General features: G+C 31.6%; 2 protein-coding genes across 2 annotated transcripts; both read left to right on the forward strand.

Moving 5' to 3' along the window:
- The first annotated feature begins 6,549 nt into the window (after positions 1-6,549).
- On the forward strand, positions 6,550-9,109 carry LOC123200999 (40S ribosomal protein S3-3). The gene is made up of 6 exons (XM_044616439.1): positions 6,550-6,710; positions 6,868-7,015; positions 7,130-7,301; positions 8,378-8,432; positions 8,515-8,646; positions 8,790-9,109. Exons 1-6 carry the CDS (start codon positions 6,681-6,683, stop codon positions 8,952-8,954), a joined length of 702 nt encoding a protein of 233 aa, XP_044472374.1. The 5' UTR covers positions 6,550-6,680; the 3' UTR covers positions 8,955-9,109.
- A 5,464-nt stretch (positions 9,110-14,573) lies between these two features.
- LOC123201000 (thermospermine synthase ACAULIS5-like) lies at positions 14,574-18,393 on the forward strand. Its single transcript, XM_044616440.1, has 10 exons — positions 14,574-14,867; positions 14,953-15,019; positions 15,859-15,953; positions 16,940-17,042; positions 17,135-17,223; positions 17,354-17,510; positions 17,605-17,680; positions 17,771-17,829; positions 17,914-18,050; positions 18,157-18,393. Exons 1-10 carry the CDS (start codon positions 14,704-14,706, stop codon positions 18,236-18,238), a joined length of 1,029 nt encoding a protein of 342 aa, XP_044472375.1. The 5' UTR covers positions 14,574-14,703; the 3' UTR covers positions 18,239-18,393.
- The last annotated feature ends 7,794 nt before the right edge of the window (positions 18,394-26,187 follow it).

Here is a 26,187-nt window from a genome sequence, read left to right on the forward strand (position 1 = left end):
CCTCTACAAATGCCGGTAAGGATGTTTAGGCCCAAAACTCTAACTGAAGCTTACTCTCTTGCTAAGCTTTAAGAAATTACAATAGCAATACTTAGTAACCAACCTAAACCTCTAACAAGAACCTTTTAAATGCCAATGAACCTAAGACCTATAGTACCTAATGCAGTGACCAATAATCTAATACTAAACAGACTACGTCTTCAGGGTTATTACCAATCCCAAGTAGGCTTCTACTACCATATCTTTACCCTACAAAGGCAGCCACTAATAAAACCTCTGATGAGAAAAGAGCCAAAGACCTTTACTTCTGGTGTGATGAAAGATATACACTAGGCCATAAATGTAGGAAGAACAGACATATGTGAGCTAACTACAGGTGGAAATATAAGATAGTGAAAGGATTGAGAGGGTTGAAGAGCCAAAGGAAAGAGAACTATTATAAGGATATGGATTGATGCAGTTGTCATTGCAGGCATTGCAAGGTTTACCTGGAGCAATGACTATAAGATTAGGTGGAATGTATGGTAAAAGAAGGTTGTACATATTAGTAGACTCAAGTAATACATATAATTTTTTGAGTGAATAGATTGCTTGCAAGTTAGGGTGTTTGATACAACAGGTTAAAAGAATCCAGGTGACAGTGGCCAATGGCTAAAAACTTTAATGTAAAAGATGGTGCAAAGGAATTAAGTTCACATAACAAAGATAACTCCTTTCGGTGGACACTTATACATTGCCACTTGAGAATTATGATTTAATCTTGAGAGCTCAGTGGTTGGCATAACTTGGTGATATCACTTGGAATTTTAAGCAGTTGACAATAAGATTTGTGAAGGATAGTCATTCATATTTTTTGCAAAGGGAAAAAAATAAAGGCATTACTATGATGGAAGAGAATCACTTGTATAAGTTGCTTTAGAAAGAACATCAGTTAGCATCAATTCAATTGTTATGGCCTCAACCAATAGAAGTAAGGAACCATATATATGAGGTACAAGTTTCAGGTTTAGCAACTCAAGGAGAATGACCAGAGTTGACAACATTGTTGGGTTAGTATAACAAGGTTTTGAAGAACCAAAAGAGTTACCACCCTTCAGAGTTCAAGACCACAAAATTATGTTGAAGGAAAGAGTACAACCAATCAATTTGAGGCCCTATATATATGGTAGCCTACAGAAGAACATCATTGAGAAAATGATCAATGAGATGTTAAAGGCAGGAGTGATAAGGAATTATTACTGCCCATACACAAGTGCAATAGTATTAGTGAAAAAAAAAATGGTACCTGGAAGATGTGTATAGACTACAAGGCCCTGAATCAAATAATAATTAAAGATAGGTACCCAATACCCTTGATAGATGAGTTTTTGGATGAGTTTTGGAAGGAGGAAGTGAGGGAGGGAGGGGGGGGGGGGTGTAACAATCTTCTCAAAAATTGATTCGCATTCAAGTTACTGGCAAATAAGAATAGAGGCCGATTCAATAGACAAAACAACTTTTAAAACACATGAGGGCCACTGTGAGTTCATGGTTATGCCATTTGGCTTAATTAATGCCCTCTCCACCTTTCAAAACGTCATGAATACTATTTTTAGACCTTACCTAAGAAAATTTTTCCTTGTCTTCTTTGATGATATACTGGTTTATAGTAAGGACAAGGCAGGCCATTTAAAGCATTTGGCAGAAGTACTTCAGTTACTCCAAGAAAACCAGCTTTATGCAAAGAGAACTAAGTGCACTTTTGGAGCTTTAAAGGTGGAGTATCTAAGTTGCATCATCACTGGAGAAGAAGTGACAACTGATCTATAAAAGATCCATGCTGTTAAAGAATGGCTAGTGCCCAAAATACAAAAGCAATTGAGAAGATTCTTGGGATTGTCAAGTTACTATTATAGGTTTATCAAGAATTATGGAGTGTTGGCTTGACCTCTAACTGAATTATTGAAGATGGTTTTGTATGGTCCGTTTCTGGCCAAGATTCTTTCGATACCTTAAAGCATTAGTTGTGCACAACCCTAGTTCTTGCATTGCCTATTATGACACAACCATTCCAAGTTGAAACTAATAATTCCAGTGGGGGTATAAGAGTTGTACTTATGCAACAAGGCTACCCAATTGCTTATATTAGCAAGAAACTTTCTCCAAAGAACCAATTACTTTCAGTTTATGAGAGGGAAATGTTTGTCATTCTTTTTGCTTTAAAAAAGTGAGAACATTATTCGAGAGGACAACATTTTGTGATCAAAACTAATCACCAAAGCTTGAAGTATTTGTTGGAGCAAAAGATGACTACACCTAGACAACAAGCTTGGTTGGCCAAGTTTGTACAATATGATTATGAGATTTCTTATAAGAAGGGAAAAGAAAATGTTGCAGCTGACTTTCTCTCTTGAGTCTACAGTGAGGAGTGTCATCAAGTGATTGATGTGATCATACCTCAAGAGCTATTATCTAAGATTGAAGTAACATGGTAGTAGGATTCCCACTTGCAACAAATAATTACTGCTAATGAACATAATGTAAATGTTTTTCCCAAATATAAATAGCTTAATAAACAGTTAAAGAGAAAGGGAAAGTTAATGATCGCTTCAAACTCAGCCTTGCAATACCAGCTACTGTCCTTATTTCATGACTTATCTTTGGGAGGATATTTGGGTGTCACAGTCACTATAAAGAAGTTGGCCTCAGTAGCCTATTGGAAAGGCATGTGGAAAGCTGTGAGGAATTACATAAGAGGTTGTCCTATTTGCTAAAAGTACAAATCTGAAAACATACCCATACAAGGACTCTTGCAACCTTTGTCTTTGCTAGGGGGAGTATTCCATGAGATTTCCATGGATTTTATCAAAGGTCTACCTAAATCATAGAGGAAATCAATAATTTTGGTGGTAGTGGATCGACTGACAAAATATGCTCATTTCATGGCTTTAGCACACTCTTTCTTAGTTCACCAGGTTGCTCAACTTTTCTTGGATCAAGTTTACAAATTGCATGGGAATCTTGCAAGCATAGTTACTGATAGAGGGACTATTTTCTTAAGCAAATTTTGACAAGAATTATTTAGATTGCAGGAGGTGACACTTAAGTTTTCCATAACCTACCATCCTCAGACTGATGGCCAAAGAGAAGTCGTCAACCGTTGCCTTGAAAAATATCTACGTTGCATGGCAGTGGAGCTTCCAAACACATGGCTGCATTGGTCACCCTTAGCCGAATATTGGTATAACACTAATTATCATTCTAGCATCCAGATGACACCTTTTGAAGCTCTTTACGACTACTCTTCATCTATACATATTCCTTACTTCTCTAAAGACTCTGAAGTACCTGTAGTGGATGCCTTATTATGCTCCCGTGAATATACCATACAAGTACTCTAGTGACATTTATTGAAGACACAACACATAATGAAAATGATGACAGATCATAGACATTCAGAAAGGCAATTTCAAAGTAGCTATCAAGTCTATGTGAAGCTACAACTGTATAGACAAGTAACTATGCACTCAAGCAACCAAAAGTTCCAGCCATGATTCTTTGGTCCATTCATTATCTTAGACAAAATAGGTGCGGTAGAGTATCGACTCTAGCTACTGAGTGATGTAGCAATTCATGATGTCTTCCATATTTCTCTTTTGTGATTTGCCTATTCTCGAGTTACTACTTCTCCTACCTTACCTCCACAATTTACCTCACAATGCTGACCTTAGTGTATTCTTGATAGGAAAATGGTTCATAGGCACCACGCTCCAACTATTAAGCTATCAATCTAGTGGCAGAATGAGACACTCGCAACTGCTCCCTGGGAGTTTGCTGATACCATTTATAACCAATTCCTTTCTTTTTCTTGTAAGGACAAAGAAATCGAAAGGGGAGTATTTGATACAAACTGTTGAGACAACAAGATGACATGAAAAAGCACAAGGTAATTGAATTGAAGATAGGAGGATGATGCGAAAAAGCACAGGGTAATTGAATTGAAGTGGAATGCACATGGGAGGTCGTTTTGTAAATGTTAAAGAAGCATAGACATTGTCATTTTGTAATTAAGCAAATAATGTAAAGCGTCGTCTTCTAAAGTACAAATCCCACGACGTCGTTAGTGTAGGGAGAAGTATAAAAATGTAAAGCTTGGAGGGAATGATAGTTACATTGTTAAGATGAATTCTTGTCTCCTATTCTTAATCTTGTGTCCTCTCTCTCTATGACCTCTAATTCATTCTTCATTCTTGATCAATTTTTGTTAGTTAGTAAGCAATCGTATCACTTTTATATATTATTTTTGCATCTCCTTAAGCTAATTTATAATTGGAAAATTCTAATATGGTTAGTCCTGCTTCTTTTGTGGTTAATTCTAGTAGATCAATTTTTTAGGTAGGAACTGGACCTTAACTAGAACTGATCATCTTAGTTTCGAATAGGACACAACTTTAATTAGTTTTGATTTTCTATTTTTCAACCCTTAACCCCTAGCTAAAGACTATTGACTAAAACTTGTTGTGTAATTATGTTATATATTTGGTTAAATATTACATATGCCTTAACAATGTTAAATGTTAGATTTGTACCGTGCAAATATATACTACTACTAATTATTTTTTGGGGGGTTTTTCAAAATTGAAAGAAAATTTAAGAGTATTTTGAAATTTCAATAAACTCTCTATAATTTCAAAAATTATAGTTACACCCCTATTATGTGTTAACAATATTAAATGTTAGATTTGTACCATGCAAATATACACTACTACTAATTATTTTAGGGGGTTTTTTCAACATTAAAAAAAAAACTTAAGAATATTTTTGAACTTTCAATAAACTCTCAGTAATTTCAAAAATTATAGTTACACCCCCAATATGCTTTAACAATATTAAATGTTAGATTTGTACTATGCAAATATACACCACTACTAATTATTTTTAGGGGTTTTTTTCAAAATTCAAGAAAAACTTAAGAGTTTTTTGAAATTTCAACATACTCTCAGTAATTTCAAAAATTATTTTACACTCCAAAAGAATTTAAGGGGCTTGAATGCCCTGATACGATAATTTTGAAAAAAAAATATTTGTTTACTCTAATAAATTTAATAAAATGATATTTATAACCCAATAATATATTATTAATACTATCAATAGCTCCATCTGTCATCGGGGTTATTATATTTAAGATAGAATAATATTAAATTATATTTTTTTTATAATATTTAGATAAAACAATATAAATATATCTTGATCATTAAAGTGTTATTATGTGATTGAATGTTATTTTATTTTTAATTTTAAATTACTCAATTATTTGATAATACATATTAAATATATATCCATTTATATATACATATTTTTAGGGAAAATGACTATTTCCCACCCAACTTTTAGGCCATTCTCAAACCTACACCTACGAGAGATGAAAAACCCCTATTCCCGCCTATGACCAAACTTATGTTAATTTTTTCTGTTAAAATGAGGGGTAAAATAGTCATTTTACTGTTTATATTAAAAAGTTATAAAGTTTATTCTCCCTGCCCCCCTCCCAGGTTTTAGAAACTAACATTTCACCTTTATTTAAAGTTTTTAAACTTTGAAAAGTAACATTTTCACCCCCAAACCTAGGGTTTTCACATTTTTTAAAACTTAGTCGCCCCCTATATCTTTCAAAAATAGCAGTTTCACCTCCATCCTTCAACTTCATTTTTCGACGTTGTCTTCGACCTCCTTCTTCTGGTGCGACGACGGTGGTGTGATGAAGAGATCTTCATCTCCTCGTCGCACCATCGTGGGACGAAGAGGTCTCTCTTCGTCGCTCCACCCAGACGATGAAGGACACTGCTTCATCGTCCTTCGTTGTCCTTTGTAGTCAGAGATGAGAGATCAGTGGAATGCGTTAACTGTCGATGGTGGCCAAAGAAGGAAGCAAACCCTAGAGGTGAAATCTAAACTTTTCAAACTTTGAGGATGGATTGATGTGTTAGTTTTTAAAACCTAGAGGGGGGAAATGGTGAAATTTTAAAGTTTTAAAGTTTATAGTTAAAATAACGATTTTACCTCTATCCCTAACTGAAAATTTGGACCGCAGTTTGGTCATAAGTGGGAATAGAGGTTTTTCATCTCCTGTGGGTGTAAGTTGGAGAATGCCTAAAAGTTGGGTGGAAAATAGTCATTTTCCCCATATTTTTATTATTGTATAAATGGGTGGACAAATGACTTTTTTAAATTTGAAGTTTGAATCATCTTTTCACCAAACCTTTGGGAAAGAGTAGAGTTTTGTATATAATTTTGTAAACAAACAATGATGCATCATCATATGATTGGATAATTAAAAATTAAAGATAAAATAATATTTAATTATATATTAACATATTATTATTTATATATAAAATTGTATTAAAAAGTTATATATATAGTATTATTGTTTAGGAAATGGAAGGAATCCGCATGATTCATCGAGGAGCATCACTACACACGATCTCTAATATCTTATCATATCCGTCAAAATTTAAGTAGTCATTTTCACCCGTCCGATTATATACACCCATCTAAGTCATTTTTTAACATGCAAATGTAAAACATATATATAGGAGGCGTCGAGTCACACCAAAATTAGGGTTTCGCTTACTGAAAGAGTTGCACAAGAGTCCCAGGCGGTGAAGCAGCGGCAGCTACGTGTCTTTTGATTCTCGACCAACATGGCTACTCAGATTAGCAAGAAGCGCAAAGTCAGTCTCTTTTTCTTGTTTTAATTTCATAATCATGTTTTTCATAGCATAACTCAAGAGTTATACGATTGATCACTTCACTTGTCTTAGTTTTGGTCTAGCATAAAAATGAAATCACAAAATCTTATGTTGATCGAAATAAAATTATATGGCACAGTTTGTTGCTGATGGTGTGTTCTTTGCGGAGCTGAATGAAGTCCTAACAAGAGAGCTTGCTGAAGATGGATACTCCGGTGTCGAAGTTAGGGTTACTCCCATGCGTACAGAGATCATCATTAGGGCCACACGCACTCAGAACGTTCTTGGTAAATTCTCCAGTTATTTAAGGTCTTCAATTTTTCTGATCCAAAAAAAAAAGGATTTTAGATATGACATAAATTTTATTATATTATTACTTATATTGTGTTTTCAATTTTCAGGCGAGAAGGGGAAAAGGATTAGGGAGCTAACTTCCGTTGTTCAGAAACGATTCAAGTTTCCAGAGAACAGTGTGGAGCTCTATGCTGAGAAAGTTAACAACAGGGGTCTCTGTGCCATTGCTCAGGCTGAGTCTCTGCGTTACAAGCTTCTAGGAGGTCTTGCAGTTAGAAGGTACTTTCAAATAATTGAAATTTTGTTGTAACGTTTTAATTGAGGAGTTGCTTAATAGCATTAATGTTAACTTATGATATATTTTTTTACTAAATAATCCTTTTGGCTATTAGGGTTTTGGCTTAATCATTACTGCTGTTGATGCATGTATTTTATTCATTTTTATACATTTAGTTACAATTTTAGATTGTTTAGTTTTCGATATGCATACTTGACCCTAATTAGTTGGTACACCTGAATTCTTTATTTTTACTTGCTTAAGTCATCTTTACAGCGAGCTTGTTACATATGAATAACTTTCTCGTGTCTGAGGATGACCATATTTGTAGTTCCATCTATTCTCTATAACTTAGGGAATAATGGTCATATTCCCTTTGACAAAAGATTGGATGGTACATTTCATTGACTTGCATTTTTAATTGTTTGTGAAAGGTTAACATCATGTTTAGGGACTTTGATGAGGAGAATTTTGCTGTAAACACTTTTTTATTAGTTGTTCTTCCAATATAGCAATGTTAACCCAATGGGTTGGGCTGAGTCGATAAAGCTCTTTGTTTCAGCCTTGACATCGAGAGAGTGAATCCACTTGTGATCAACTACTTTGGATATATCCCATAAGTTACCAACTTTCTAATATTGTTGGTTTTAGTAGTGGTTCCTAGGTTAAAATATGGTGAACAGGTAGGAAAGGTTGAAGGATTTTGGTGACTGCACAAGAGATTAGTGAGACATGTTTTGGTTCTCACTTAAGTACTCTGGTTATTTGTGCGAAGCTCAACTAGGAAAACTGAGTTGTGTGCATGATTCAACTTTTTGCTTCTTTATGTAAACAGTTGCATTTATCCCCGCAAACACAACATATGAACATCCCTGTTGCCTTGCTGGATGAGCCTAAAGTTTGAACTTAAATACAACATTGATTTTTTGGGCTTCCTCTTGCTTATATCAAAATGTACTGACTTTGGAGTATCTTTCTTCTTCCACCTTTCATTTTTTAGTGTATTTTAGTTTTGCTTGTAATTTTTTGTTTGTTATGGAATTCGGCTTCACAACTTAGATGTCTTGCTGTTTTACAGGGCATGCTATGGTGTACTGAGATTTATCATGGAGAGTGGAGCAAAGGGATGTGAGGTATGCTAAACTTACCCACCAATAATTTATTTGCTCATATGACATTTTTCGGAGTTCAATTTTTTATACATCCATGCACCAGGTTATAGTGAGTGGAAAGCTCCGGGCTCAGCGTGCCAAGTCAATGAAGTTTAAGGATGGATATATGATATCCTCTGGTCAACCCGTCAATGAATACATAGACTCAGCTGTGAGACATGTTCTTCTTAGACAGGTCAGGTTCCTAAATTGTCTGGTCTATCTCTTCTGCCATTTTCCATTTTTTTCATGCTTAACTTATTGTCTGTAATTTTTGTGTTTTTGGTTCTTGCTTCACATTACAAATTTATACTGACATCTCCCAACAAATGGTAATAGGGTGTTCTTGGTATCAAAGTTAAGATCATGCTTGACTGGGATCCCAAGGGCAAACAAGGGCCTATGACACCTTTGCCTGACCTGGTCACCATACACACTCCCAAGGAAGAAGAGGAGTATGTGCCCCCAGTGATGACAACCACTATTGAACTTCCAGTAGCATAAGCTTATGCGATGGGTTGTGTCCCAGTAAGAGTTTTCTGATGTAAGGTTTTATGATTTTATATCTATGTTGGAGCAAGAGAATACTAGGCAGTTACTCTGAATGTTTTTGCATACCTAACTCATCCTCAATTATAGTTTCCTTCTTTTTTTTTTCATTTTGGGTTCCTTATTAGGGGAGAGGTTTGTCCTAATCTTTGTGTTTATATCTCTTGCAGTTATATGAAAAGTGTTAAAAATAGAATCAGACCAATGATTTAAAAATAGAATCAGATATACAAAAAATAGAATTATAAAAAATCCCTAAACTGCAATACAAAATAATATATTTATATAATATATTTTAAAGCTTTTAATAAAAAGGTATATGAAAATTGGTAAAATTATTATTTTTAAAAACGTATTATTGGCAATATTCGTATTAAATTTGTATATACACGTTTCATGTTTTTTCGGTATCTGAATTTTATAACATTTTTTTTAACAATTTTATTTTTAATCATTGTCTTATTATATCTGTATAATTTTTGCATCTTTTTTGTTTTCATTCTCATATTTACTAAGTAAGTTTTGAACACTGTAATTAATTTTTAATTGTTTGTATCTTCCAATAAATTTTTAATTTATAGATTAGCCTGACAAAACAAGTTTTGCATATCATAGTTAATGTATCAATCACGGATTATAGGTAACTATTGAAATTCCAAGTTTTCGTCCCACCCCTTCGTGGAGAGCCCTCCTTGCCTGTGGCAACATATTTCTTTAGTATGTCTACCTTGAGCATAAACATGCTGAAGATTGAACTTGAGGGCATTGACCATGTTTTCATTGCACCTAGCCCCCTGTTGCCAAGCACCCACCTCCCCGGTCAATTGCTTCATTCATCTAAATTTGGGGATCCAATGGAACAGTCTAATGACTTAAACTCTGCTGTTAGAGCAGACACGAAGTTTACTGCAAGTAAAAGATTTTTGCAACCCAACCAAAAGGCAGCACTACTTTAATATTGGATTGCCAGTGTGAGATTTTTATCACCCAACCAAATGACTAGTCATTAGCTTGAACGGATTGAGAAACATTTTTTAAGATCGAACTTTAGAACCCTACAACCCTCAACATTTCTATTTCAACAACACTAACCAAAAAACCAACAAAATTGAAAAAACAACCCCTAAAGGATAGCTTAAATGACAAAAAAAAAAGATTTTATATATAATAGAGTATAGATTCAAGTCTTTTTTGATAATATTTTAATATCAAACTCTTGATTTACTTGTTTTAATTGTTGTGAAGTTAGTCAGTGGACTCGGGGTTTTATCTATTTTGTGTTGTTGGTTCGCCCCTGAAATGACGATCCAGTTAGGGTGAGATTTCTTGTTAAAAAAAATTGTAAAGACATATACTTTAAATGGATTGAAGTCTTTCATGCACTTTCATGAAGTCTGTGTTCTAGTTGTCGTTGATAGGAGTCAAAAGTTGGTAATATTTTATTACTAAAACTAAAAAATTATCGCAAAAATATATTACCTTCAAGTTGAATGTCTATAAATTAATGTTGTGTTTAGATAATTTAACATGTATAAATAATTATGTTTTGTCTATAAATTATTATTGTATTTAAATAATTTAACATATATAAATAATTATGTTTTAATTAATAGTAATAAAAGAATGCTAAGATATTATTTTATTTATATATTTAAATTAAATCAAAGGTGTCAAGACAATAGAAAAAATAGTAGTAAATCAAAGATAGAAGCTTTAGAGAAATAATAAAGGGAAATTACAGTAAATCAAAAGGTGAGGGCTAAATTGAAATCAATTTGTGGTAGACCAAAAAATGCAAGAAAATTAGCCACCTTCAATAAAAAAGCCGTAGAAAAGCTACTCACTATTGATAGAAAACTTATGGGAAAACTACCCATACCTCAAATGATGGCACAAGAGCAACACCGTGGGGGGCCAATCAATTTGGAGATCTAGCTCAAGCCTTTTTGCCTTCTTTCCACGATGACAAGTGGTGGTGAAGCCAACAGGTGCTAATTGGTGATGCCATCAAGTGGTGGGATGAAGGAAAAAAGGCTTCATCCCCTTCTTCTTCTCTTCCTGATTTCAAGCTAGAAATGATGACAAGTGATAGCAATACCAATAATTATACTAGTTGTAATATGGATAGGAATGTCAACAAAGTATAATTGCATGTTTACGATAAATTATAGATTTTAAAATATTATGGGTATTAATAAAAATTTTAAGGGTTTTTTGGTAATTTAAAATATCATGTCATACCCCTTTCTCTTTATATGAACTTTGATATTTCTAAAATGAAGAAAAAATATTACTATTTTATCCTTTATAATTTAACCTAAATTCAATATATAACTTTGTATCCCATTTTATTAAAAACAAGGTAATTAAAAAATAATTGATTAATCTCGATTTGATAAAAAGTTTCTGTTTTTCAAATACACACAAGCTAAAGATAAAAGGTGATTTAGGAGATTGTTTGCCTCTAATTAAGTGACTTATAACTATATATCAGGCTATTAGTCATTATTTTTGTAATGTATCTCTTTATCATGTATAACTCCGTGAGTTTGGTCAAAGACCACATAAGAGAACGAAATGTCTATTTTAACTCACAAAGTAAAATTATGGCATTAGAAATTAAGAATGGCACATTATGCAATACTGAGGGATTGTTTGATACAAATTTAAGATTTCCAAGTCCACCATATAAACAAAGAGTGGTTGAATATTTCCCGGGTTAAATTTTGGAAAGAAATCTTAGGAGTGATCCGATAAAAGCAAAATTTGATTCTTTCCTACATATTGCACTTGGGCCCTTGATGGACTTAATAGTGAAATTTGATTCTCTCCTACATGGAACAAAATTATATAGATTGTTTCATTTGAAAAGGGATTGTTTTTAGAGTAATGTTATGCGTATTTATTTTTTGATATATAAATAAGTGTATATATAATGCATATATTATGTTATTATGTTATTGAATATTATTTTATCTTTAATTTAAAATTATTCAATTACTTAATAGTACATATTAAATATATATTTATTTATGTATTTAAAATGAATACGTATAGTTTTATTATTATTTTTTAATTTGGTTACGAAGTTATATATATTATGAAGTATTTTCAAAAGTAGGTTAAATTATATTTTAAAATCTAAGTATGAATTGTGGAAGATATTTTAGACTCTTTAGTAAAGTTTTCTTTTTTTTCTTTTTAATTAAAAAATTTTAAAACTAAAGCGAATGTTATCTGTAGTTAAACATGACACTATAGTGGATCGTGTCAAGCCTATTGTCAAGGTCTTGGAATAATGCTCGTAGACTAGTCTGATATAACTTGCTAAAAATAATAAAAACTTAAAAAAATTAACTAATTAATTAACAAAATTAAAAATTTCTGTTTTTTAATAAAAGTAAACATAAAAATAAATTGTAGTATAATAGATTTGAAGAAATTAGATTTATTTATAAAAAATAAGTTCAGTTCTTAAGATCAATATCACTTATATGAAATAATCGAAAACTTAAGTTTGAATGAAACTTAATACTTAAACTTTATTTATAATATGTGAAAAAAGTCGTAGAAGTGTATCTTTTCAATATGAGACAATTTTACAAAAGTGCAAAGAGCGAAAATGTGCTACAATGAAAAGATACATTCCAACAACTTCCTTCATCTATCATAAATAAAAACTAAATATTACAACCAAACGTAATTTTTCAATTACGTCACATAGGTAAAATTAATTCTAAGAACTCAATTCACCTATTATAAAACAATTTATCTTTTTTTCTTTAAATTATGATTCAATTTTTTAGCATATTTTTTACTAGAAAACATAATTTTAAAAAAAAAAATCAACATCTTTGCTATCATGATTTTTAACAGATTAAAAAAAAAAAACTGGTGAAAATAACTAATTCAATTTTTAATTAGTAAATTAAAAAGTTTAATTTTAAAATATTTTCCAGCTGTTTGAACTCCAGCACTAAACATCACAAATTAAATAAAATTTACAGAGATAAATCTATTGTGAAAGATTGTGATCTACCACAGCAGATGACTGCTACCATTCATGAAATGGTAGAAAGGAGAAACAAATTAGAATTTGTCATCTTCCTAATGCTTAAAGGATTAGGCACATAGGCTGCTGGAAATTGTGCCACTTGGTGTCGGAGGAAAGCATAAAAATGAATCACGTTTGAAATCAGATTAGAATAGACAATATCGATCATACAATACAAGACAATTTGACGGCATTTTCACTCATGATCCCCCCACTTTTGAAGACACATTGGGATAAAAATTAGGATTTGGAGCACCAAGCAGCCCACAAACTTGGTCCCCTATTGCCTTTATTCATAACATCTTCTCTAAATCTAATTGAAAGTGCTAGTGGGTAGCACCCAGCACGCCTCATCCCTAAATAATTCACGACCCACATCACTCTTCACTATTTTAAACTTAGTTAATTGTCAATAATGTTGAGATAATTGCATTTATCCCTCCTGGGATTGGGTTTGACTGATGTTAGATTATGTAGTTCAAAAAAAAAAAAAAAAAAAAAAAAGAAAGAAACCTTGACCCACTTGCAAAAGCTTGATGCCTTTTGATACAGTCTGAAAACTTGAAACCTATACCGAATTCTTAACAGGTACTTGTGAATATCATTGAGTAATCCACCTATTTACCAGGTCTATTAAGGGTAGATTTAAGTCATTTTGTCAAGAAAAGTATGTTAATTAGAATCATAATAGTGTATAGCACAAAGGTTTTGATAGTGATATTAAGCCGCCCTTACAATGAACAAAGACAAAAAAGAAAATAATTAATGGTGTGGCCTTGTCTCCCCATTACATGAGTAAAGTTGCAACCTAAAGCGCACTTCCTTTTCGTGCTCCTCCCCATTATATGAATAAAATATAACTTTAAGTGTAATTTGAGTGACAAAAAAAATATAATATCAATAATAAGTGTTTAAATTCAAATTCTTTTGTATATTTGATTGATCAGATTTAATAATTACAAAATTGATCATCTAAAATTTTATCAATTTGATATTATTGGTTTTCGACTTCAAAAAAATGATTCAATTTGGATGAGGGTAGTGCAAAAGAAAAGGAGAACGAGTGGGATGCCCACAATTAGTGGAGTAATCCCACGCTCAAAAATTTAGAGACCCACTTGCCAAATTGCATTAGCATTAGCATTTTTGCCTTCTACTTGTCACTTCAACTACCTTTGTGTTGTGGGATTCTGTAAATATAAAGCCGGTGAATTACGGAAAACAGATCTTTATAATAATATCCACTTTTGAGGACCATTGGCCCCCACTAAAATCTTGACCACTTATAACTTGCCTGCTGGATTTTTATCCACGTGTCATTTTAATGGTCTCACCATTATCCCATGCCAATGCCTCATCCACCTCACCTCACTCATAGTCATAGCCTCCCCATGCGCATGCTCACTGGATATTCCTAAATCCACACAGCCCTCATCTTGGAAAATTCAACCCAACTGGTTTTAAGAGAGAACACGTGTTTCGAATTAATGGAGAACCCACCATTATGTGAGACAAATTGCGTGAGAACAAAAGCACTGTACGTGTAACAGTGAAAAATCTTCCTTTTTGGAGGTATTATTAGTATAAAAAGGACACCATGCATGTAAGGAGGTGCAAGTGCAGTGAGAATTTGATTCAATTCAAGTAAGAATGGGGACTGAGGCGGTGGATATTTTCTACGAAAATGGCTTCTCCAAGGCTTGCAATGAAACGACAATTAGTCAGAATAAGAATGGGAACCATCAACATCAAGATCCTTGTTGGTATGAGGAAATGATCGATGAAAATCTCAAATGGTCATTTGCTTTGAACAGGTTTGAAGTTGTAAAAAAGCCTCAATCTCTTCATCTTCAAATCTTTAATGTCAGTCTAAATTTTATTCTCTTCTTCTCCCAACAGAGTGCTGCATAAAGGGACCAGCAAATACCAGGATATTGCTCTTTTGGACACAAAACGTTTCGGGAAGGTGAGCGCCATCTTCTCTCTTGTTTTTATTTAAAAATAAGCAGTTTTATATATATTAACAATGATATATATTTATATAATTAAGAATTATTTTATTTTTAATTTATTATTTATTTATTTAAAATATTTATTTATATATATAAAATAATATTTATGATTGACAATATTAGCATTCTTTTAACATCACTAACTATTTTTCAAAAAATCCTTTCACAAGTATGTAATAATTTTTTGATAGGCCAAAAGATTAATTCCCATCCAAGGTTTAATACAAACTTAAACTTTCATTCACTAATTTTTGAAAATTTAAACACGCACTTGTTAGTTATTAAAATAAACAGAAAAATTATATTTCATTATAAATTATTATTTTACCCTCTTTCATATTTATATACATGCCCAAAGAAAATAAAAATTTATGAAATAGTATATTATTTAAAAAAAATGGCATATCCTCCCTCTTAGGGTTTTATCATTTTTCAAAATGTTCATTTTGATTGCCTCTAAAATTTAAAAACATCATAATTGCACCATTGTCTTTCACAATTTTCTCTCTTTCATCTCTAATAATTTCTTTGGTTATCTGTGGCCAATGAAGACAACCAAGGAAAAACAGTTTGATCTTGTCAATTTTGGTAAATCGGCAAAGAGACAAGCACTACTGGCGAAAATTAAAAAAAAAAAAGATATATGACTAACAATTTTAACATTTACGTGGCTACATATTTTAAAAAAAAATAATCCTTTCAGGGGTACGTTGAATTTTTTTGTCCTCCAATAGTCTTAAGTCTTAGATATAATACTAATCATATACTATTTGATGGGTTTGATTAAATAAAGGTATTGGTGATTGACGGGAAGATGCAGAGTGCTGAATCGGATGAATTTATTTATCATGAATGCTTGATTCATCCTCCTCTCCTATGTCACCCAAAGTAAGTATACAATTTATGGACAGTCTTATTAATAAATAATAGTCCAAAAGACTTTTCCCACCCAAGGTTTAAGCTATTTCCAAATATACAGCTCCAGGGTTTCAAAAACTCAAACACTCACCTATAAATTGTTAAACTTAACCAAAAACATTAGTTATAAAGGAGAAAATTGTTATTTTATTATTAAACCCTAAACGTTAATATCATTTATCCCCTTAATTTAGAAAACTAACAATTTTTTCTAAAAAAAGTTTTGAAAAATTCACATTTCCCCTAGGATTTTTTCTACTTTCTCCAATGACCAAAATCCATTCCCTTGGTTAGCCAACCTTCCCACTATCTTCTTATGCTGTCGTCGATCTTCCCACCATAGCAGTTTCATCAAACGAAGACAGGCGGTTTGTCTTCATTTGACGAAACTACTATGGTGGGAAGCCAACAATAGGAGAAGAAGATGGGAGGAATGAATTTTGGTTGTCAGAGAAAGAAGAAAAAACCTTAGAGCGAAATGTGAATTTTTCAAACTTTTGGGTGGAGGGAAAATTATTAGTTTTCCAAACTAAATGGAGAAAATAATATAAACTTTTAAAGTTTTAGAGTTTAGTGAAAGAATAACGATTTTATCCCCTATGACTAATGGTTTTGGTTAAATTTAATAGCTCATGAATAGGTATTTAAGTTTTTAAAATCCTACAAGTGTGTGTTTGGGAATGGGCTAAACCTTGGGTGGAAATAAGTCTTTTGGTGATCAAATTCTCACTAGACTAATAGAAAAGGATATTTCTATGAATTTTCTAACATGAAGATGATTAAAAAACTTCTAAATTATATAAGTAATATTATATATACAAATAATTGGCACAAATTTAATCACAAATAATGATATATCACCATATTAGAGCTACATTATATACATAAATAATATGTAAAAACTTATATATAAATAATGATATGTTACTAAATAAAAGCTAATATATGATGAACAGCCCAAAAACTGTGTTCATAATGGGAGGTGGCGAAGGGTCTGCTGCAAGGGAAGCTCTCAAGCACAAGTCAATTGAAAAAATTGTCATGTGTGATATCGACCAGGTATATTTTGTGAATATTTATATATTCTTGTGCTATTAATCCTTCATTACGGGGCTAATTTCATCTGTCTAAATAACTTGTCGTTATTGCAGGAAGTAGTTGATTTCTGTCGAAGATACCTGACAATAAACCAAGAGGCATTTTGTAACAAGAAGCTTCATCTCGTTGTTAATGACGCCAAGTAAGCTTTTTGGGCTATAGCTTTTTAGGGACAGTGTTTTTATGATAATTTAAAAAAAAGGTTCACGAAAGTAGCATTGCGACAATCATGAATTTCAAGTGTAATATGTTCATTATTCAAACCTGGGTAGGGCTGAATTGGAGAAGAGGAATGAGAAATTTGACATCATTGTGGGAGATCTAGCTGACCCTGTTGAAGGAGGGCCTTGCTATCAGCTCTACACGAAATCCTTCTACGAGCGAATTCTGAAGTCTAAGCTTAAGGACAATGGCATTTTTGTTACCCAGGTAACAACTTTAATGGTCCTCTTAGTTTATCTGTCTACCTTCTAGGGGAAAGTTCTTTAAATCCTATCCATCGCATCAAATCTTTGTTACATAGGCTGGACCAGCAGGCGTTTTCAGCCACAAGGAGGTCTTTTCATCTATATATAACACGATCAAACAGGTTTTCAAGTGTAAGTCCACTCTTCAACAAACCAGTTATTCTTTTATTTGCTTTCAAATTAACATGTCACCTTTTATCAACATTCTGCTATGCATTGCAGATGTGCTGGCATACACAGCTCATGTGCCATCTTTTGCAGATACCTGGGGATGGGTTATGGTATGTTTTTGATGCAAGTATTTGCTTATGACTGCATTGTCAATTTACGTTTTGTTTATGCTATTGCATATGTTTTGATTTTAGGCCTCGGACCAACCATTTTCTATCAAAGCTGAGGAAATTGACCAGAGGATTGACGAGAGGATTAATGGTGAATTACTCTACCTAAATGGTGATTCACTCCTCTCCTCTGCCACAATGAATAAGGCAGTTTCTTTGTCGTAAGTTTCGGTCTTTTTAACTTATGACCATGCCAGATTTTGCAGAAACATTGTAAAGCATCCTAAAAAATGTGTGAATATAAGGTTAGTTTGCTTGCTTTTTCAGGTTGTTGAATGAAACTCACATCTACACGGAGGAAGATGCAAGATTTGTTCATGGATATGGTGTAGATTATAACCGCCATTGAGGTCTCAGGCCTCAATCTGTGGGTGAATTAATGTACAGAAATGTGAAATAGACCTGAAATTAAGCTTCTATAGGAAATCAATCAACCTCGGCTGTTATTGGCTCCACTGGGGTGTTTTTTCAGGAGTTGATACAATAAATTAAACTATCCTATAACACTTTTATCTAAGTAATTAATGTTAGAAATCTGAATTATCTATTTACGCACAAAATCTAAATAGCAGGTAAGTAAATTCTAATTAAAATTATACGGAATATAAAATTAACCTTCTACCATTGATTAAAGTGTTGAGCAGTAGTGAAATCTTTCTAAATCGTAATAATTGAATCATATATCGTGTATCGTATCATATAATATAACTTTTTGAAGTAAAAATAATAAAAAAATAAAAATATTCTAATTATCATCTCATTATTTTAAAAAAAATCACAAATACCTCTTAAAATTAAAAAATTTGTCAAATATACTCTTATCACATCATAACTTCTCTAAAAAAGTATATCAATTTATATTGGTAATATGTATCGTATCATATAATATGTTTACCGTATCAAAAATTTTTAATACATCTTATGATACATATCGTTCTTCATTTATATCGTATTGTATCTTAAGATACATATTATGTATCGTAGGATACTAATAACTATACTCTAAATGCACAATTCTTCAAGACTATCCGGTTCTCACTAGGATGGTGTACATCAAACTTTAGAGTTAGTAGATATTTTTGGCAAACCATGAACGAATGTGATTACAAACTTTGTAGTTTATGTTAACAAATGTTGTGTGCACATAAAAGACATTTTGTGATCACTTCATCAATCGGTAACCTGAAAAAAATCATATTTCTTCATAGAAGATTTCTTTTGGTTTAAATAAGGTTATGCGGATCTTTCATAGCAGCTTTGTTCTACTTTCTCTTGCTGATTTCTTTCTTAAAATTCTTCTGATAGGCAGCTTATAGTATAGAATGAGGATATTTGGCTTAAGCTATGATCAAAGGAATTTTGATCTCCAAAGATGAAGGGATTTCACTTCAATTGCTCAAGGGGATCTTGAGCTTCACTGTCTAACTAGGAAACTTAGATAAATGAGTGGGATACTCATGTCTATTTTAGATCTGTATAAATTCTGTCAACATGGTTTAAGATTTAGTTAAGTAAGCTTGAGTGCCGTATTATTTGAACTGATCTTTTACTTGTATTTTACATCTTTATTACATTATAATTATCATAGATTTTAATTTGTTGGATTTGGTCTCATAGATGTAGACTATAGTCATTATCAATGATTTTAAAATCGGATCAGACCGGCCGATTTAATCGGTTGAATTGGAAACAAGCTCCAAATCCGGTCCGATTAATATGAAAAAGTGGTTTATTCATTAACTTGGTCAAACCCGATTAAAATCGGATTTGACAAAATGAACTGGTCAAAATTGGGTTCGACCAAAATTTAGATTTTTTTGAAATTTTAATTATTTTTGAGTAATTTAATTATTTTTTATTAGATTTGATGAATTTCTAAAGATTTGTAAGGAAAAATAAGTTTAAAAATAAAATAAAAAATAAGAAAAAAACATCTCATATCATTGAAATATCTTCTATAGACAATAATTTACAGAATTATGTTTTTTTCTATATCATGATATTGAAACTTTTTTTATTTTAATTGTTTCATTGAAATCAAATTAATAATTGTTACTCCTTAAAAATAATATGTTCTAATCTCTATAGGCGTATGTATCTTGATTGATTTTATTTTTTACAAATTTTTAAGTAAAACTTATTCATTATAATTTAATAATAAGTTGAACCAATTGATTTTCGGTTGAACCGGTCGAACCATGAACTAGTGGACAACCAGTTCGATCATAGGTTTGATTTTAAAAACATTGGTCATTATAGAACCATGTAAAAATCCCTGGATCGTTTTACTCTATTAATAATTTTTCACTTCTTTGCATGTTTAATTAAAATCGTAGTTGAATTGCTTATGTATTGATCGTGCTCACAAAGTGTGTATACAATGAACTTGTATCAAAAGAACTTATAATTGGTATCAGAGCGGATTTCAAATCTCATATATTCAGTAGAACCATGCAGGGTAGGTTTTAGCTCACTTGTTTATGTTTGATTTCTTTTACTACAATTTGTCTATTAGAATCGATATGCTCCATGACGGTGGTTCAACAAATAGACCACCCATACATATTGGATAGAGAACTATTCATATTGGAAGAGAAGAATTGAGGTCTTTTTTGAAGTCAATTGATAAAAAAGTTTGGATTTTTATTGCTAATGGTGGGAGACATCCTAAAATGGAAGAAGAAGGAATTATCATAATCAAAACCTTATAACAATGGACTAATGCTGAACTTGAAATATCAAATTAAAATATGAAAGGTATTCGTCCGATTTTTAATTTTGTTTCGATGAATCAAATGAAAGTTATAATTAATTGTAAAATAGCTAAAAATGCATAAGAAAACTTATAATTAAAACAAAAATGACAGAACCGAGAGTGTTAAGAAGACAAACTTTAGAAGACTCATAGCAAGTCTCCCTTCAAAATTTATTTCTAACTTTTATCAAAAACTTTTGACGTATAAAATGAGTCTTATTTGTAGGTGAGATATATTCTAATTCTAAACTTGTGCACAAAGTTTTGAATTTTACCTAAGAGTTTTTTCACTGAAAGTTGCATAAATAGAAGAATGTCAAAATTTCGAAGAAATGGATCTTGATGAATTGATTGACTCCTATCAAACCTATAAACATTACAAAAAAAAACTAGTTTGAGTAACAGAAGTAATAATGAAAAGATAATATTCAATCGTAATAAACATTTGTTTTTATTTTAGTGATCAATTATTTATACTTTTTTTAAAACTAAAAAAAATTATAATTTTAATGGTTAAAAAATAGTGTTAAAAATTTATTTTTTATTGTTAAAAAGTTTTAATGAAAAAAAAAAATTTATTATTAACCATTGTTATAACTTTTGTCATTAAAAATATTAACGACGATAATAAAATAAATTTTTTCTTTGTTAAAATTTTTATTCTTGAAACTCACATTAAAATGATGGGATAAATAGAAGTTAGACGCATGTCTTACAATTAAACATTGTTGAATATTGTTTGACTGAAAATATTGATTTTGAAATTTTGGATGATAAGAAAGAGATTGTCATGTTGACTAGGAGTTAAGAGTCAAGTTTCTTAGAAAAAAAATTTAAGAAAATCAAATGTTACTAATAAGGGGAAACAAAAATTTGGAAAAATAATTCTAATAATATATCAAGACCAAAAACAATTTAATTTTTGAACATATTGAGATGGAAAATAAACGAATTCAATGTAGACAGTGCGAGGGTTATGGCCACATACAAGCAAAATATATTAACACTCTTAAGAAAGGAAAAATAATGGTTCTGATAATTAATAATAGTGAGACTAGTAAAGATGCAAATAAGTCGTATCAACCAAAGTCTATGGAAAATTTTGTTGCATTTGTTACAAACATGCCCAAAATAGCAAATGTTAGGTTAGGTAAAGAATCTTATGAATGTAGTTAATTCGATGATGAAGTTTATGATGAACAACGAAAAGTTTATGATTAGAGTCTTAAAATGGTTCAAACAATTAAAATAGTTGAATCTCTGAATGAGAATTTATAAGAAAAAAAAGGTTAAATCAACTAAGAAAATGTCTTTGTTGACTAACTAGCTAACAAGCAAATGTTGTTGGATGTTATGATAGAAGAGCTTGATTATGCTAAAGGCACCATAAAAGATTGAATGCAAGAAAAATTAAGCTAAATGAAGTGTTAAGCCAAGACAAATCTAGTTCTATTGTATGAACATTCGTTAAAGCAAAACAACCAAACGGTTTAGTCTGATTCTAACCTAGCTTTGCATGTTTTACAGGGTAAAGGACCAATTAATATATTTGGATTGCCTTCTTGGCATGATGTTTTGTTTGTAAATGGAATGAAAGCTAATCTCATTAGGTTAAGTAAAATATGAGACTATGATCATAACATTCAGTTTTCAAAATCTTGAGTGAAGCTCTTGATAGAATAGGAAAATGTGTTTTGGAAGGTATGAGATCTAATAACAATTGTTATTTGTTAACTAATCAAATTGTTTATGATAAAGCTAACAGTTTTAACTTTGACATTATTAATTGGGCCACTAAATTTTAGAGAACTCACAAAATTATCAACCAAAAAAAAAGTTATGAAAGGTCTGTTGACATTAGAACTAGTAAGAGGAAAGATTTATAGACCATGTCAACAAGGTAAACAAAGAAAGTCTCAATACAAACCACTACTACACACATCCACCTCAAGTACTCTAGAACTTCTACATATGGACCTTATGGGTCTTATGCAAACATTGGTGGGAAGAGGTTTATTTTGGTATATGATGATGATTTTTCAAAATATCCACACGTAGATTTCCTTAGAGAAAAACATGATACTTTCATTGTTTACACGTATTTTGTTGTTAAATTACAAGTTGAATACAATGGTAAAACAGAAAGTAATTTAAGAATCCAAAGTAATCATTTAAAAGAGTTTGAGAATCTAAAGCATGAATTTTCAACTCTAAAAACACCTCTCATAACTCTTGTCAGGACTTGGGTATGCTGAGTTTCTTCATTGGTATGGAAGTTGTTCGACAATCCATCACTTTGTATCTCTCTTAACTTCGCTACATGGTAGATCTACTACGACGTTTCTAGCTTGACTAATGCATTCCTTGTGTTACTCCTCTTGTTAGTTTCAAGACATCATTATCTGTTAATGATGTCTTATTTTCAAATGTTTTACTCTATCGTAGCATGGTTAGTGCTCTTCAATATCCTACTCTCATTTGACCTAATATCGTTTTTGTTGTCAATCAGGTTGCTCAACAACTATTTGCTTTTACTCCCCGAGACATGTGTACAATCAAACACATTTGTCAATATATTAAAGACATTTTGTTTCATGGCTGTATATTTCATTGTGACCGCATCCTTCATCTCTCTGCCTATTCAAATGACGATTGAGTTGTCGATGTTTCCACACAATGTTCTATCATTATTGGTTATGTTTCTCTTGGATGTAACTTGTATGTTGGACTACCAAGAAACAAACAACTATGTCCCATTTTGGTGTAGAGTCAAGTAACAAGCCCTCGCACATGTGGTTCCTAATGTTCAATTGTTTTGTTATATTTTACATGAACTCGACATTCCTTTCCACTAATCTGCATTTCTACTTCGTGACAATCAGTCTGTTTTTGCTTGGCTGCCAATCTCACATTTCATGTTTGCACTCGACATATCAACATAACCTACACTTCATTCGTGAATTAGTTGCTCATAAAGGTCTTCGACTCCACCATGTTCCTCCGATCTTACTTTGCAGTTCTATTTACCAAGGGGTTGTCTCATGAGCACTTTCTCTTCTTGTGTCTCCAATTACAACTCTATAAGCTCTCATTGCAATTGTAGGAGTGTTAAATGAAACATATATTTTGATATAATTCAATATGATTCCTATTCGATATGATTCTTACTTGACTATATTCTAATTTGATCTCATTTTAATTTGATTTGATTCTGATTTCGATATGATTTTGACTTGTTATACATGATTTTTTCTTTTTATTAGGATTAAGATTCTATTTCAAACTACATTGTAATGTTATATATTCTATAACATTTCGTCAATAATACTCATTCAATTCACAAATTCTTCATGTCACCATCCACCCATGATAGGATTGAGGCATGCATCCATAAGTTGGAGAAGAAAATGATATTATTGTCTTGACAATGTGTCCACTTCTTAACTATATTTCATCGGAAAAACCAGGAAATATTCACTTCGCTACAACTTCAAGTCCTTGCCAAACTCCTTTATGGTTGAACGGGTAAACTCCGGGCATAGTGACCAAAGCTTCACAAGTGTAGCAAAGGCTTGAACCTAGATTTTCTCTTTAAAAATTCTAATATTCTACTAGTTTTGCTAACCTTTAGAGTCAAAAACTAACATTGACATCAAGAATATCATAGTCAAGAAGGCACTAAACTTGTTCTTGTTTGTTATGGGTCATGACATGAGCTCCAAGCAACCATTGTTCTGTGCTATTTGAAGATAATATAGTCAATAGTAATAAAACTACGTATATCCACTTTGAATATATAAATTGATACATATTTAATACATATCATCAAGTGATTGGATGTTTTTGAATTAAAAGTAAAATAATACTCAATTACATAATATATATCATATGTGTATTTATTATATACTCAAAAGTAGATATGCATAATATTATTCATTGAATGCTCATGTGTTCATTCCATTTCTTTCCGCTTTTGGACTTCTCTTTTAAGCTCTTCCACCTGAAGAAGCCCAAAAACCCAGTTGAAATTTGCATCAATTTTAAGACCAAGGCCCAACTTATGTATCCATGGTATTAAAATTCGCCAGACTTAAATTTGATGAAGATGAAGAGCAACATTATAATTCCATATAACGCATAAAAATCACATTGATCTCTGACAGTGCATTTATCAAAAATTGGGACCAAATCTACGCAGCCAGTCATAAAAATCACTATATCATGAATTTTGCTAGCCATTATTTGTGGTCCAAATTACCTGCTCCTCCAATTGGATGTGGACTGCTGATGCTGCTTTTGTTGGTGTTGGTCATGCAATCCTTCATTCCACGGGAACATCCACCAGATTTCTCACCTTCGTCGATGCCCTTTCCTTGCTTTGCAGGCGAGCTCAACACCGAAGATATCGCCCAAATAAAGGCAAATTTTTCTGCTTCTGAGGACTGCATAAAATGATCCTGATAATGTAAGTTCATCACTTGTTAATTAAAGTTGCAGCTAAAGTGATCAGAGAAACATGAACAAGGTGTAAAATAGTTGATGTGCATAAAATAAGCTGCCTTATCTAGATTTTGTGGAAGGGATAGGTGACTGATATTGTCTCTGCAATTTGTTTAACCTTTACGGAAGAGTGAAATGATGAAACTCATAACGATTTGGGCGGGATTTACTAAAACTCACGGCGATTGCGAACAAACCTGATTTTGGACCACAATTTTGTGGTCCTCCTGTCTATATAGCTTGACGCTAACCATGCATGAGGGTGGATTATTTTCTAAAATTATTTTCGCTCTAGAGAGACGGTGTAACCATGTTTCTTATCTTATTGGTGTTTACAAAAATTGTACGTTTGGTTAGAGAGATTAAATATTACTATCTGATAATTTTTTATTATTAATAATAATATAATAGATAATATAAAGGTTGATCTGATTATCACATACTCTTTAGGTATTAAAGGATTATTAAATAATTTTGATTTTATTATAACTATATTCTTATGTATTAATTTTTTTACGATAAAAATAATCTAATTTTCAATTAATATAACAAATAACATAAAACATATTTTAGAATAATTATACCTAAAAGTATTTAAATAAAATAATATATTAATATTCTTTTATTACCTCTAATCAAATATAATAATTATTTATATCTATGTAGTTTTATCAAATTTTATCAAAATTAATGATAATTTATACTAAGAAATCCTTAAAAGAATCTATTTTCAAGAAAATTCTTCAATTTTAAAACATTTCTCAAACTAATGGCCTTTAAAAAATAGATAATATTTTCTTATCTAAGATTTGGCTTAAAAACACTTTTTCAACTCTAATCAATAAAAATAATATTTTTTTACTTAAAAATAATATTTAAATATATTCAACTTACCTTTATTAATATTTTAAACTCATTTGTAAATTGTCAATAGACAATTGAATTACCCGATTTGACTAAACTGAATTTATCTAACCAAAACTTCTAACAATCCAAACTTGAGTCGGGTACCTACCATTAACATTAAAAAACTAAACTATCGG

The sequence above is a fragment of the Mangifera indica genome, chromosome 17, assembly GCF_011075055.1.
Source record: "Mangifera indica cultivar Alphonso chromosome 17, CATAS_Mindica_2.1, whole genome shotgun sequence".
NCBI lineage: Eukaryota > Viridiplantae > Streptophyta > Magnoliopsida > Sapindales > Anacardiaceae > Mangifera > Mangifera indica.